Genomic DNA, 16853 nt, shown 5'->3' on the forward strand with positions numbered 1-16853 from the left:
TAGACTTTAGAAAAACAGACTTTTCCAAAATTAGAATATGTGTAAAGGAGTCATTATCAGACTGGAGCAATTTAAATGGAGTCCAAAAGAAATGGGATTATTTAAAAGTTGCACTACTGAAGGCAACAGAAAATTGCATTAGGCTTGTCAGTAAAAGCAAAAAATTCAAGAAACCACTGTGGTACTCCACAGATGTAGCCAAAATAGTAAAAAACAAAAAGTTAGCATTTAGTAATTATAAAAAAACCCAGAGTGAGGAAGATAGAATTACCTATAAGATTAGGCAGAAAGAGGCTAAGCAAGTTATAAGAGCTTCCAAATCACACACAGAAGAGAAAATAGCACAGTCAGTAAAAAAGGGGGACAAAACCTTTTTTAGATACATAAATGAGAAAAGAAAAGTAAAACAAGGATTAGTTAGATTAAAAACAAAAGAAGGAAGGTATGTAGAAGAGGATAAAGGTCTAGCTGACTGCCTCAATGAATATTTTTGTTCTGTATTTACAGATGAAAATGAAGGAAAGGGACCTCAGTTAAGAAAAAGGATAAATGAGTCATTTATTACACGTGAGTTTACAGAGGAAGAGGTTCTATTTCAACTGTCAAAAGTAAAGACAAATAAGTCAATGGGACCTGATGGAATACACCCAAAGCTATTAAAAGAGCTTAGTGGTGTACTAGCAAAACCATTAACAGATTTATTTAACCAATCATTGATAACAGGAGTAGTCCCAGAAGATTGGAAGTTAGCGAATGTTGTGCCAATTCACAAGAAAGGTAATAGGGAGGAGTCGGGCAACTATAGGCCAGTAAGCCTTACTTCAGTAGTGGGGAAAGTAATGGAAACCATGTTAAAGGATAGGATTGTTGAACATCTAAAAACACATGGATTTCAAGATCAGAGACAACATGGGTTTACTTCAGGGAGATCATGCCAAACTAATCTTATTGATTTTTTTGATTGGGTAACTAAAATTATAGATCAGGGTGGTGCAGTAGACATTGCTTACCTCGATTTCAGTAAGGCTTTTGACACTGTTGCACATAGAAGGCTTATCAACAAACTACAATCTTTGAGTTTGGATTCCAATATTGTTGAATGGGTAAGGCAGTGGCTGAGTGACAGGCAACAGAGGGTTGTAGTCAATGGAGTATATTCGAAGCTTGGGCTTGTCACCAGTGGGGTACCTCAGGGATCTGTACTTGGACCCATTCTCTTTAATATTTTTATTAGTGATATTGCAGAAGGTCTTGATGGTAAGGTGTGTCTTTTTGCGGATGATACTAAGATATGTAACAGGGTTGATGTTCCAGGAGGGATAAGCCAAATGGAAAATGATTTAGGTAGACTAGAAAAATGGTCAGAGTTGTGGCAACTGACATTTAATGTGGATAAGTGCAAGATAATGCATCTTGGACGTAAAAACCCAAGGGCAGAGTACAGAATATTTGATAGAGTCCTAACCTCAACATCTGAGGAAAGGGATTTAGGGGTGATTATTTCTGATGACTTAAAGGTAGGCAGACAATGTAATAGAGCAGCAGGAAATGCTAGCAGAATGCTTGGTTGTATAGGGAGAGGTATTAGCAGTAGAAAGAGGGAAGTGCTCATGCCATTGTACAGAACACTGGTGAGACCTCACTTGGAGTACTGTACACAGTACTGGAGACCCTATCTTCAGAAGGATATTGATACCTTAGAGAGAGTTCAAAGAAGGGCTACTAAACTGGTTCATGGATTGCAGGATAAAACTTACCAGGAAAGGTTAAAGGATCTTAACATGTATAGCTTGGAGGAAAGACGAGACAGGGGGGATATGATAGAAACATTTAAATACATAAAGGGAATCAACACAGTAAAGGAGGAGACTATATTTAAAAGAAGAAAAACTACCACAACAAGAGGACATAGTCTTAAATTAGAGGGACAAAGGTTTAAGAATAATATCAGGAAGTTTTACTTTACTGAGAGGGTAGTGGATGCATGGAATAGCCTTCCAGCTGAAGTGGTAGAGGTTAACACAGTAAAGGAGTTTAAGCATGCGTGGGATAGGCATAAGGCTATCCTAACTATAAGATAAGGCCAGGGACTAATGAAAGTATTTAGAAATCTGGGCAGACTAGATGGGCCGAATGGTTCTTATCTGCCGTCACATTCTATGTTTCTATCTATGTTTCTATGACACAAACGGGCCGTAATATAACAGTAGAAGGTGTTCTTTAAAACAAACACGTTAGCAGATATTGTGGTTGCGATAGAAAATTTTAAATATTCCAAATTTTAGTGATGAGAAGTCTACACATGCATTTTGTATTGTCTATAGAGATCATTGAAAAATTCAATGCATACAATTAATTGCTACAGTTTACCCTCCAAAAAATATTTTGCTGGTATTTATAGATTCATTTGCTAAATCAAAAATTATGGAGATTCTAGGAGGAAATACAAAATTTGGGCTGCAATAGAGAAACAGGAAAAAAAACTCCTATTTGAATAATGAAACCTACATTTTGCAATTAATTTTCCACATTTCCTGGTTTCTTTAATAAACTACTGAGAATCCATTGAACGGTTCACATGTGGTACATTAAAGTAGTTTTCCTCACAATCTTTAAAAAAAATGCATCAATTCCACCAGTGACAATATTGGTTTAAGTTGCACTACTTATATCGCACAAGCGTCTGGTCAGTGAGTGGATCTGTCACTTTACAGATTATTCTCTCATTTTACCTTCAGAAACTGATTAGTATATTGTGTGTTTTATTTGTAACAGGACACCATCATTATGTTGAAGATATGGAATTTGTAAGATAGGAATTTTAATTTTACTTTCAAAAACCTTGGCATTATGACTATTTAAATGGTACATTATGACTCACTAATTTCTCCTGATTATTCCCTCATTCATCCGAATTATTAAGTAACCCATCCAAAGATTAGGTAGGTTGAAAGGTGGTGAAGAGGAAGACCCCATACGTAGACTTCCACGATTTTAGGCAACTTTTTCCATTTGTATTATTATCACCAGTTCTATACATTAATATGCTGCCTCAATAGTTCTAAAAGAAGAATATGGGTGCATGTTTACAATTTATATTCAGAAGAAAAGAAAAAGCTCCATCACAAGGTGCAATCTTATTACTGCAGCTAAATTATCGTAAGCCATTAATGATCAATTCACTTAGCGAAACCTACTAAACTTTACAATGAAAATATCTGCTTAGGTGATTTAAATTCATCTATCAGGCACATATTACCCGATAAATGGCCTAATCCAATTCAGCAATTAAAAATTTTGATAAATGGAATGTTTACTATTTACCTGCCTATAGCACTAGCAGTTTATTGAAAATATAGAATGTGGCAGAACCACTGCTTGTTCGAGTGCTTTCCCCTGGGATTTAGTGTTTTCCCTGTGTTTCCCCATGTCATTTTATGCAATTCGTGTAATGTGCCCTGTTCCCTGTTCGGGAGTGTTCATTCAAAAGAATCTCTCATTCATCTCCCGAACGTGGACCACCCCAATATCCCATTTAGAAAGCTAGTTAGAACGTTCACACCTCTAACATAGTTGCGAAACCACAAGGGAAGCAATTAATAAGTGCTCCCCCGGATGGCCGCCATTTCGTATAGACGAACGCCAGCCAGGGGGCGTTCATGGATTGTTTTACGACTCATTCGGCTCCCGAACGAGGACCTCCCCGGTGCCTCATTAGAACGCTCACACCAATTAATCAGAACGTTCGCACTCGCAACCTACGTGTGAAACCGCAAGGGAAGTAATTAATGAGTGATCCCGTGGGTGACCGCCATTTCGTATAGACGAACGCCAGCCAGGGGGAGCATTTATACCCAAAAGGAGACGCTTCCCTTGCCAGGTTTCCACACAGGGACCTCACAAGTGGAGACAGGTCGAGGAAGGTACCGCCGTGAGGGTCCCTGAAATTAGTGTGGACACTTCAGGGGCACTGGCTAGTTTGGTGGGCTTTTCCTGTGCCTGGGAGACAAAGGGACCAGCTCTTTTCCTGTGTCTTGGTTCCCAGGCACAGAGGCTCATGGGATCAGGTGGGAGACCCCTTGTTAGGGTGCCGGGCTTCCTAGACCTGGGAGACAAAGGGACAGCGACCCCTACTTTCCCGCACTTGGGCAAGGTATATAGGACCTTGGGATAAAATCCCTGTGTGTTTGTGGAGTGGACCCCTTGCATGGGGCTATGCATAAAAGACGAGCGTGGCATAATAAAATTATGTTGTACCTCCAGAGCTGTGTCTCGTCCAGTTACTGGGGTGAAATGGGTCTCTCTATATTCTAAGTGGTTCCTGAGCGGCTGAAGGAAGCGAATAGCGGGTTACTTGGGGTCCGCTACATAGAAAAATGGTGGATATGTTTCTTTTCTATAGCTTGGGTTGTGATAATGTTTGAGTAACAGCTCAACACTGCTCACAGTTCACTGAATTTCAGTCAAGCGCAGCCTAGCTCACAAGATCAACTTGGCAATTATCCTTGCTCTCTGGCACTTTTGAAGAAGAATTTTGAGCTGCTCAGCACAATGTGAATGTACATTTATCAGTTTTGCTTCTCAAATTGGCTGGCATTAGATCTAGCTGAAATTCTCTAAAAAAAAATAATGCGAACAGAGGTGATAATTATAGATTGCTAACTTCCAATAGAATCAAACTGACCCCTCTGTTTATTAATCCGCAAGGCATGGGACAGCATCAAATCAACTGATATATACGCACTTGCTGATCACTGGCACGTATGATCTTATGAATGCAAATTAATAAAAGAGAAAAATTCACCACTGCAATTTAACTTTCTTTTATGTGTCACAGACAGCGTAAATATTAAGGCAATGCTGTAAAATATATATCAGCAAAACATGTACTATGCAGTATTGCAATGTTTTATTTTACCTTTTCAATCTCTGAAGATATACATTTACCCATTTTGGGAAATTCTTGTGTTGGCTGACAATATGCAAAGCCCAATATTCCTATAGAAAGAGAGATTTCTGTCAACAATATGGTACATTTTAAACAACTGTAATACAAATCAAAAGTCTATGATGTAGAATTTATGTAGTATTTATATGACTTGTACCTAGTGTTTCTTCAGTAACAGAATGACCCACAAAGAGGATTCACAGAAACACTGAGGGGTTAAACTGCTCACTACTTTAAGTGGCTACATTTATGAATTCATGATTGTGCATAGACAGTCATACGTGCTATTCATATGTGCTATTTTTATGGCTTCCACATGAGGATCACAGGGTTCTATTCTGGTAGCTATACAAAGTTATGGAGACGCTATAGGCACCCAGACCCCTTTATCTCAAAGAAGTGGTCTGAGTGCTGGGTCTGGGTTGAGCTGCCAGGAAAGCTCATTAATGGGATACTTCACTTTCCATAAAAATATTTAGTAGATACACCCCCAATGCAAACATGCATTCATTAAATTGCACTTTTTTTCATCTGGGGTGTATTTAAAACAGCTTACAAAAGCTACAGTTCTCTTGCCTGAAGCCTATTCCAACCCTCCCCTTCTAAACCCGCTCAGACTTTCTGTGGCTGTCCAATCACAGGCTTCCTAATGCAGCTCAATGAGAAGTCTTTGCAAGGCAGGTGCTCTGGGCAATTGCTGTCATTGGAGTTTAGCTTCACTGAGCTAACCAAACCAGGTAGTAAAAGGGCCGGCTGTCTGGGGGTGTAACAATTTTAATTTATAACATTTCTATTAAAATCTGCACTTTTTGTAAAGTGTAAAAGAGTCCACACTCTTTGCACATAAAGTACCCCAGAAAGCTAAAGGGTTTTAGTTGATTCGATTGTTCATTTAAAATACATCAGTATTTGGACTGATGTGGTTTCGAAGAAGGTTTTTGAAGCGAGACAGGACAGGGAACTATGCACTTCAGTACTTGGTAGTGTCGCTCTACGACCCAGTATGGCCTACCATTTTACCACTTAGCTCTATGGCTCCTAATTTATTATTTAGTATTTATATAGCGCCAACACATTCCGCAGTGCTGTACAATAGAAGAAAAACAGACAAATAATGAACATATACTGATACAAATGGACCAGATTACCCTTTCATTGATCTTACAATTGTTCAATTACAGTAGTTTTATACAAAGTGCTTATAGCACTGAAGTGATTAAATAGTTAAAGGAACACACTAGGCATCATAATTACTACACCTCGTTGTAGTAGTTATGGTATCAGGAGTGTCCTGGCACAGCCCTTGTAAGAAGTAAAACTGCTTGCTTCACTTCTTACCTGGGGTCTGACAGGCAGCAGATCCCAGCCTCCACTACCATGCCTGAATAAACAGGAACCTCTGTAAGTCCCCCTGCGCTAAGCCCAGCAATGCAAGACTGGAGCTGGCTAGTGATGATAAACTTTGGGTATGGTCGCTGAGGATTCTAAGAAAATTATTTAAAAAAAACATACACAAAACAGCATTGAGTTTCAATCTTGATTAAAGTGTACCTTAATTGCCTGCAGAATAGGGCTTGGTTGGTAGAGCAGGTAGTAGATTCATCCCTACACTCTGATGTCCCTGTTTGCATTTCACGATAGCAATGACAGTTGACCAGAGCAGTTCAAACAGGCCAAAAGTTTAATTAATCGCTTATATGGAACATTGTACTGTGAATGGTTTTCTATCTCCATGCGGTGTGAATGGCAGTGCAAAAGAAAATTCTGATGACCGATTGAAGATGTAAATTCTCCATTACCTGAGGAATGCTGAGATTTAAGAGTTGTTCTTCAGTGATCTCGCTGAGGTCACGAAACGTCATTGTAAAATCAGCCCTGGTGTCCTCCAGTAGCTGCAAAATTAAATATTAACAACTGAAAATATATTCAGATACAGGTCTGAAATAATGTATGTTTTGTAAGAAAGATAACATACACTGAGAAAAAGTGCAATGATGGTAAAATCTTGCTCAGTTTCACCCAGGAAGCCCAACTTGACACTAAAAAGCTCTTTAAATCTGAAAAAAAAAATCAAACAAGTGATGTTTCTCAGAAATGAAAATGCAACAGATATACAACAAAGAAATATAGCCATAGTCAGTAACATACCTTTGATAATAGAAATCTGGAAACCCTTTGATTACATGTGAGGCCCTAAAAAACAAGCACAATACTTGAAATGTATCCATTTATTGCTCATTAGCACAAAAACGTTTAATGCTGTAAAACAGCGTTATAGTTACAATGACTGGCGTCAGTCCTTTGCTTACCGAGTCAAGACACAGACGTGCAGAGCCGGCTGTTTAAGTGGATAGTGACCACAGATTGGAAAATGTTAGTTAACCAAGAAGTATCATATGTGACAAGTGGAACAGTTTCTGGGGTACTGTGGTTTATGGAGCATAATCAGGCTCCCATAAACCAGAATTTCTGTATCTTTGAGTTGTTTTTTTATTTAAATGGTTTGTCCTTTATTTTTATCACTACAGTAACTAACTTATACATTAAAAAAATAAAAAGTAATTTTTATCATAATTATTCCCTTTAATTCACTATCTGTAGTCAAGCAGGTTATAATTTGCTCAAAACAATAACTGATCTATTATTTGAGCACTCAGTTAAATTGTTGTTTTTTATCACAGGAAAAAAAACTGAGCAAAGACTCACGTTTCACTTACATATCGGTTTAAATGAACATTCCAAATCTGGAGGGTTCACTTAAATGTAAGTTCTAAACCAGTGGTTCCCAAACTTTTTATGTTCAAGGCTCCCTTAATATTTCAATATTTTTCCAAGGCACCCCAAGTCAAAATTTTTAGGTTGTATATCTGTACAGCGCTGCGGCATTTGCTTGCGCTATAGTGTAATGTACAGTGTTGGAGTTTGAAGAGGTGCTTGTTTATAGTTTTATAGTTTTAATATAGGGGTGTGTTTGTATTGAATGTTTGATTTTGATTGCAGGGATGTGTCTGAATGTTATGTCCACTTTTAAATGCGGGTGTACATTTGTGTTAAGTATTTGCGTTTGAGAGAAGGGGTGTGTTTGTATATCCTTTTGGAGTTTGAATGCAGGGGTGTGTTTGTATGTAATTTGTGCTGAATTGCAGGAGTGTGTTTGTATGTTGTGCTAGCTAGTGTATGAATGCTTGCATGCATTACCACACACTACCACATACATACATACTTACACAGATATATATATATATATACACACACACACACACAAATTCATAAAGACCCCGATATGTACACACACATAGATACACACTGACATATACATACACCTTAACACACGCATACAACGACATATACACACACACACGCACCCTGACACACACAAACATTAATACATGCACACAACATGATACAGATACACACACTGACATAAAAACACACACAATGACACACAGATGCACATACACAGACGCATATGCCGACACACAGATGCTTGCGCACACACAGATGCACACACACAGATGCACACACTCATACATAAACGTGATATTTTTAAAATCTCCAGCCACCCTCCTATTAGCTTACCGTGTGTGTCCAGGAGGGTGGCTTGGAGTCCTGCTGCTGCTAGTGGTAGTGAGGGTTCACAGCTCTTCATGTTCTTCTCCCCTCATGCTGCAGTTGCCTCCTTTCCCTCCAGCGCTGTCTCCCTACAGGACGCTCGGAGGAAGTGACAGGCTGACACTTCCTTCCATCCGGCCGAGATTACAGGTGCCCGGTCGCGGTCTTAAAGGGCCGCGGCAACCGACCGGGCCCCTGTTCAGCAGTAATGTTCCCCCCTGGTGCTATAATCATAGCACCGGGGAAACATTCCGCGGCACCACTGTGTGTCTGTCAGGTCCTCTGCGGCACATAGTTTGGGAACCGCTGTATTAAACTAATAATGTATCCATGTATAAGTTGATAAAATAGGGAAACACACCTGAACTTTTTTGCATTGATTTTTGATCCTGCATGCAGTACTGATATAAACCCTATGAAATAACTTGCAGCACTTACATTACACATTGCATTATTGTCTATATGCTCTGTCTTTAAGGACACCAAAGTCATCCAGACCACTTCATCTCAATGAAGTGGTCTGGGTGCAGTGGCCCTGTCCTTTTAATCCTGCAGTTTAGTATTTAGTATTATTTATTACTTAACTGCAGTGTTTTACAATGCAGGGTTAAAAGGACAGGACCACTGCACCCAGGATAGCAGCATTTGATTGGAGGAGTGCATTTGGCCATGCATGCCTGGTTCCAATCCACTGCTCCTACACAAAAAAAAGTGGATTGGAGGAGATTGCGGGTGATATCAGCTTGGATGCTGACATCACTGGAAGCAGAGTTGGAGGCTGCAGCGTAGGAGTCCTGACGCTGTAAAGGAGGAGAGTAATTATTATTTAACTTTTATTTTTAAATGCCAAATGAAGGAAAGACAAAAGGGAGCTTATATACCCAAAATAAGAAACGTTATTTTCAGTACAATACGTCCCCTTTATTATGAATGTTCAAACATGGACGCTGTGTGAATCTGTGTCTACATAAACATAGTAATTTAACTTCTAAACACCATAGAATTGAGCATTGAGGCTGCAGGAGCATTATCTATACACCAAGATCACTTCATTAGGCTAAAGTTCTTTTGGTGCATAGAATGTCCCTTTAACGATTTTAAAGCTGATAGTTTTGCATTTTTTTGTCACTCCATATCTGTAAAACTCTTTAGGATGAGGCTTTTTCTTTGGTCAAGAGGATGCTAGCAAAATTCTGCCACTCTATAGAGTTGTCTTCATTAGATATTTATCCCGCGAAGACTACTTCCAAGACCCAATTTCTTGCTTCTATTGTGTTTTGGGGGAAACTGGACAGAATTAATCTCTACATCTCTTTCCTCAACGATTTCTTGTACCAATCATTCCACCGCTATGGAAATGGATGCCAGAAGACTTACCCATACCTATCTTCAGTTTAAGGAGAAGATATCTCCCTGATTAACTTTTAGAGTTGCGAATAACTTTGGCCCTTTTAGTAAGCTATAAAGGAAAGGAAAAGAGGACTTTGTTGGCACTGCTGCACAATTATGTTTTTGAAAGTCACTGCAACATGTACTGTTATATAACGGTTATCTTTATTTTTTGTACTTATATGGAAATGGATGTAGATAGATGCTGCCTATTGCACACTTAATCGTGTGGGTTTGTTAAGAAAGAAGGAGAGAACAGTAATAGGTTGAGGTTGTTAAATTATTGCAGTGGAATATCTGCAATGCCTTTGTAACACATGACTGGAAAACATTATCTATACATCTTCCTTTCATCGCATTTACTGAGTTTGGAGTTCTTCGGAAAAATAAGAGTCATGCATGCTTTGCTACAGTTTTTGCCTACGGAAGAATAATGATTCGCAAACAAATACATTTGTTTAGCTACTGAAACAAGTCCAAAACATACGGGACAATCCAGTCCAGCCAAAGATCAAGTCAGGACAAAAATGATACGTAAAGATTGTAGCTTATTCCAGCTGTCATCATTCATCCCCCTAGTGGCCATATATGTTATTGCAAATAAAAGGATAAACTGCTGATCTGTGCTTGCTGAGACTGATCATGCTAAAACTGGCGATAGGAAAATAAAATTAAAGCATTGCTAGCCTGGTACTGGACTGAACACATTACTTTTTAACATCTATTCGTACTTAAGACTCCCACCCCCAATGCTAAAATAATTAATATATTTCTATGGGGATGTGGTGTTACCATGTTAAATGTTACAAAGAAAAACTAAAGTATAAGTTAGAGCCGTATAAGGACCAATATGGAAAGCAGACAATATTATTACATTGCAAATTACCATTATGTTCTAATATTATGTTTTACACCGCAGTCAGCTAGTGACACCGTATTCCCAGAAGGAACATCATTGCTTAGCTGTGTCTCCTAAACAAATCGGAGATGTATACATAAAAATGTCCTATTGGTTAATGGTGACTCTAATACCTACACAGACAGGGCTAATCATCAAAGTGTGAACTGTGCACCCCCGTATATTCATACTGAAAATACATTTTCAATGTGTGAGTATTTTTTTTCTTTAAATTTGGAATTAATTTGGTAATCACCTATTCCATTTACACGTTAGTTAATATCCCTGTGGATTCAATCATATGTGACCACACACATCTCATGCAGAGCTATTCAGTAAACTGTGAAATGTTTGAAATCTAAAACGTTTTTTTCTCATTTTGGGCCCAAAATATTTGAATTGGGAAAAAAAGTCAGTAATGATTTTTTTGTTTGGTTATTTCGGCTTTAAACTTTAAATTTACATTGAATTGAACAATTTACAATCAAGTGAATAAGTGATACCAGAATGAATTACGTTCCATGTAATGAAATATAAAATACATCAGTATTCAATTCGATACCAAGGGATAAAATCAGACAAAGATGTGACAAACAATCAGAAGGAGAAGGCATGGGTGGTCTCCACTTCTTCAGTAAGAAGAGATGAAGAGGTCAGTGATGTCCGTTAAACGGACAAAGGTTCATTGCAAAGTCCTGCAAAGCTATGAAAACAAAGCGTCTCTGACATTAACTACGAGACCGGAGAGTCATAGCAAATTATCTTGTTTCAACTTTCAACAATCTTGATGTCAGTTTCATTCCATATCATGGTATTTGGAATCTATGCAAATTAAAAGATCGGAGAATACTACAATACATTTAATCTATCTTAGAGCTCCCTCTGCTGTTTTGTATGAAAAATGTCCACATCCATGATTGCAATGAAAACACTACAAAAGAGAATGACGTGGGAACACTAGGGTAATAGACTTGTGCCATAATTTGCTGTGCACAAGTGTATTGTGCAAGATAGATCTGTCCGGGATTTACCTGTGGAGCCTTATTCAATGAAAATGTCTCCACAGAAAAAACCCTGGTGAATCAATTCATTCCGCTGTGGATTAGGTGAACCAGTTTAAATTCATTTTTGCACAAGTCTACCACGTAATGGAAAAGCACTGTTTTAACAATAGTGAAGTATAAGTGTGCACGGTATTGACAAGTAGCATGCCCATTAAGTCACAATCTTTATGAAACACTCACATTGACTGTGTTGGGATTTCACTGAAAGAGCAACCCAATCAAAGGATATACTGAGACATAGTAGGGACTACTTTGTCTCAGTAATTTTCCTTTACTTGATAAAGCTTGACAAAAGGCAGAGCTCCCTTTAGTCAAACGTGTCATATTCCCCAGCTGTCACCGGTGATGGCTGTATGTGTACCTCCGTGAGAGTACCGTGCTTACGTTGGCTCCTGCCAGCTGAAGTGCCAAGAGCGGAGGAGGATCACGGCATCCGCAAGGGACAGGTTCAGGGCAGTGGGATAGGCATAAGGCTATCCTAACTATAAGATAAGCCCAGGGACTAATGAAAGTACTTAGAAAACTGGGCAGACTAGATGGGCCGAATGGTTCTTATCTGCCGTCACATTCTATGTTTCTATGTTTCTATGTTTCTATGTAACACCTACCTTCCCCTGCCACCCATGGCCACCAGACTCCAAGAGGCAATGGCACTTTCAGGGGTCTTTGCAGGCAAAGGCCCCAGCGAGTGGCAGAGCTGTTTTAATACTAATATTAGCAATTCCCTGGAGTTTCATACATTACACACAGTGAGCAGTCTACAAGCAATAAATATACTGTATATATATATATATATATATTTTTTTTTAGAAAAGAGGGATTTAATTTACCAGTGTCTCCACTTATTAAATAGGGATGAAGGCTCACACTTTTCCCATCTAACTAATACTCTGTGACCTTAAAACTATGCAAAATGTCATTGTTTAACAATGTACAATGCAACAAATAAGCACCCTCCAAAAAAAAACACACACACACACACACACACATATATATATATATACACCCAGGCAGGTATCCTACTATATTTTTTAAGTAGAGTGCCAAGCTATTATCTATTTTTAAATATATGTACGGGAAGTAAAAAGTACCTTTTTTTTTTCTGTTTCTCCCCTTTTGAGACTTGTTGCTCATCCTCATGAATAAATAGTTAACTGATTTAACTCCTTAAGGACACATGACGGAAATATTCCGTCATGATTCCCTTTTTCACCCCCAGAAATTGTGTCCTTAAGGGGTTAACGGCAGTCTATATTGCCGGTATGTTACTTAAAACACGATCAATAACTATTGCTTAAAACTATCAATTATTGCGTTATTGTCTTTTGTATTCCATCTAATTCACCTATAGTGCAAGTAAGCATAATACATCGGTTGGAAGCCCACCAATTACCCATGTTTGTCTTAGGAATTATATACATTCCCAAATGATTCTGAATTAGCCGCTGTTGAGATGCCTATTGTGCTTCCATTTGGTTTTAGAATTGATGTTTAATGAAAGTCAGTCTCCGTGTACAAAAATAAACATCTCATTTCGTCTGTCAATGGTCATTTATCAACAGAACATTTTTCTCAGCAGTCATAATCCTCCGAGGCGTTTTGATAGTAACATTGTCAAAGTGGAGTATTGCAGAACACATGAAAAGACTGGGTGGGGTCTCCACTGCCATAATACCCCATGTCTCAGAATCCTAAGGGCAGACAGGATAAGGGTATTTGGAGGGGATTACTCACAGCTGTTTTTGCCGGCTGTCCATAAGGGGGTTCAAAGCTAGAAGCAGCTTGTTCATATTAAACATTCCAGCGTTAGCTTGGTTTCCGATTCGATACCTTCCTTCATCATCAGATGTGTTTGGAACATAATCTATTTAAAGCAAATAGACCATGTATTACTGTTGCAGAACAAAAAATTGTTCAAATAAATATGCTACGTGATAATTGGAAAAATACATTAATTTTACATTAGCTGACAAATAAGTAAAATGTGACATTTTCTAGGATTTAAAATCTTTCATGCATCCTTTACAATATATATAGATATACCGTATATATATATATATATATATATATATATATATACACATAATAATTATTGGTTGCAATTTCATTACTTGCTAAACAGAAGAACATTCCAACATTCTTGTCTATAAACTTCCAGATGCTCTCGGTAATCACGTTACTTAATGTCACAAATTGCACAGGCAGAATGTTCCTTTTTTTATGTTATTTTAACCTGTGTAATCCGAAAGTACGTTTTACGGAATAAGAAGCAGTCATCTATCATCTGAAACATTTATTTTCTTCTGAAAGACAGTTTAATCCTTCCTAGCTAAGGGCGAGCATCTTTCCCTTCCACCTTTTAAATAACACTAAACGGAAGCAACATGTTATGAATGAAAAAAGAAAAATCGGTATTTCTGTTCTGGCAGCAGTATACTTTATCACAGCTTTCTGTCTAGACAAAACTGTAAAGTGAGCCGGTTTTAACAAAATATGACTATTTACTCTCAATATATACACTGTTTGAATTTATTTCAAAATCACCAGTAAAGGTATTGATTAAACGATACATATAAATATAAAACAGTTTCTGACACCTACCGAAAGGCTGATGAAAATGGACACTTTCATGGGGTGGTTGTTATCACCGTCATCGTTCACTGTATCTTACAGATACACACTAGCAGCAATATACTGCGGGGACACTACATTAATTGGGAGATTTTAAAAAGGCAAAAGGCTGCTATTATGGATGCAAGAGCTAAATGTTGGGAGAAATTCCATTGATAATTCCATTGATAATTCCATTGATAATTTAGCTATTTGCCCCAATAGCACTTGTTTTGCCTTGCTAAATGTACCCGATAGCAATAATTTGTGTTTCAACGTATTATACATAACATTAAAACATAACATTAACATTAATGCGCTCACCAGCATCATAGTCTTCCATGAAACCAAAAGGCCCATAGTCTATAGTGATAGACAATAAACTGAAGTTATCTGTATTGCACACTCCTACACATAAGGAAAAAGCAGAAGCACTGATTAATAATATACAATAAAGAATGATTGCCATCATTATCAAAACAAACTGTTCAACTTCCAAGCCTGCACCTAGAAAGAGGCTCTCTCTTGGACCACTCCCTTACTATGTGAGGACAGGAGATAACCAATTCAAGGATGATCACAACGTGGGAAATGTCTACTTGTGCCACGTTGGAACATTCAACAGTGAGAATTTCAAGGGTCGTTTTAAAATATCTGCAAAATGGTTGCTCAATTTATCTACTCACTGTCTCTCAAGAGCCTAAGTCGCTACTCTCCTGACATGATTTCTACGAATAACAAAAGAAAAGCTACTATTTAATTCTCAATAAAAGAGATCCACCATGGGGAAAAAATGGAATCTGCATACTCATATACCATTCGTTGTCACCGTGTTCTGAAGCATGTAGCAATATCCATGTCAACGATGAAAGAAAACAGAATCTTGAATAATGCTAAAAGAACATTGATTTAACCACTACAACCTGCACAGCTCTATGGAGCTAGTCAGGGCCATGCAGCTCATTGGCTGAACACTAAGATGACACTTTTAGCCAATGAGCACAGTCCTGCTTAGCTCTGTATAGTTAACTGGACCAGAGCGGGCCCTCAACAGGTTTTAGGTAAGTTGTCAAACCATACTAAAACGGTTTGATAACTCAACGCAGGATTACACCAGGCCACTCCTGGAACAACTCAATCTGACCCTGGCTACTGTTACTCCATATTAGGTTTACTGGGGCCAATTCAGATTTTAGCAAATAATCCACCACTAAGTGACAGTGTATGCAATTATACACATGTGTTTATACAAAATACCACCTGAAATATATACTTAACCAGAGGTGACCTTTTCATTCACATGTGTTATGGATGTCAAGTAGGTTTTAAAAATGCTGCAATAATAGTAAAATGATACGATAACATGTAAGAAATATAAATCTGTTTGCTTCTTTAAAAATGTCATGATCAGTCTGAGAAAGGCCCTTGAGGTCGAAACATTGCCAGGTCCACTTGTGATGATGGAATAAAAGCCACAGATGGCTTTTTGGGCTGTTTTGGAGTTATGTACTCTCCTGAACTGTAATTTCGTTTGACAGGGCTCTCATTACTTCTTATCTTGTTTTGTCTCAATTAACTGTATGTTTTCTTTAGCCATGGTATTAATATTATTATTATTGGTTTTTATATAGTGCCAGCTTATTCCGCAGCGCTTTACAATAAGAGGGACTGCATGGTAGGGGGCTGCATAACAGGGGGCCAGGTTATAAATAATAATAATCTTAGAATGGAGTGAGGAAAGACGAGACGCACCGGTAAACCTCCCAGCAGAGATTTTGCATTAGCACTAAGGAGTTTGAGATGCCAGAAGTATTTATTGTATCCGACCCTATGTGACCAGATCCTAGAAACTTGTCTTCCTAAAACTGGGACTGGTTATTGAGCATTAGATTGCGTTGATAGCGTGCGTTGTCTATGATATGGAGGAACTATGCACATCTCAGAGTTATTTGGATATAATGGTTGCTGTTTATATGAGACTAAGTCTCAAAGCATAAACATGCTCTATTAATTTCAGTCCAGGTAAAAATACTGCTACTTGAGTGCTCGAGTGTCTGAAAGCAAATTATGGAAAGAAAATATATGCAAAGCTTTTTACTTAGTTTGCCAACACTTCTAGTCGCACCAACGGAGGCTGATTTCATTACACTTTCTAAACAGCAGCATAGGAAACAGATATATAGTGTCTTGAAAGAAACACCCTGTGGATGCCATGGCATGAAGCTAGCTTACACATTACTGGTACTTTATGGAAGCTGCCTATTGGCCTATAGAGGCATAAATACCAAACAATGGAAAATAGAGAGGAGGTAAATTTAATATGCGCTCTCTC

At 38.2% G+C, this 16853-nt stretch overlaps 1 protein-coding gene across 1 annotated transcript in view; it reads right to left on the reverse strand.

Moving 5' to 3' along the window:
- The window catches only part of LOC134609124 (protein adenylyltransferase SelO-like), a 50609-nt gene that overhangs the window by 17903 nt on the left and 15853 nt on the right, over positions 1–16853 (reverse strand). The window contains exons 12-17 of the mRNA XM_063452582.1: positions 14846–14929; positions 13646–13775; positions 7097–7141; positions 6924–7005; positions 6748–6840; positions 4919–4998 (exon numbers count right to left, since the gene is read on the reverse strand). Coding sequence (XP_063308652.1) covers positions 4919–4998; positions 6748–6840; positions 6924–7005; positions 7097–7141; positions 13646–13775; positions 14846–14929 — 514 coding nt within the window. The remainder of the gene's footprint in view (positions 1–4918; positions 4999–6747; positions 6841–6923; positions 7006–7096; positions 7142–13645; positions 13776–14845; positions 14930–16853) is intronic.

The sequence above is a fragment of the Pelobates fuscus genome, chromosome 4 (genome assembly GCF_036172605.1).
Source record: "Pelobates fuscus isolate aPelFus1 chromosome 4, aPelFus1.pri, whole genome shotgun sequence".
In the NCBI taxonomy this organism is placed as follows: domain Eukaryota; kingdom Metazoa; phylum Chordata; class Amphibia; order Anura; family Pelobatidae; genus Pelobates; species Pelobates fuscus.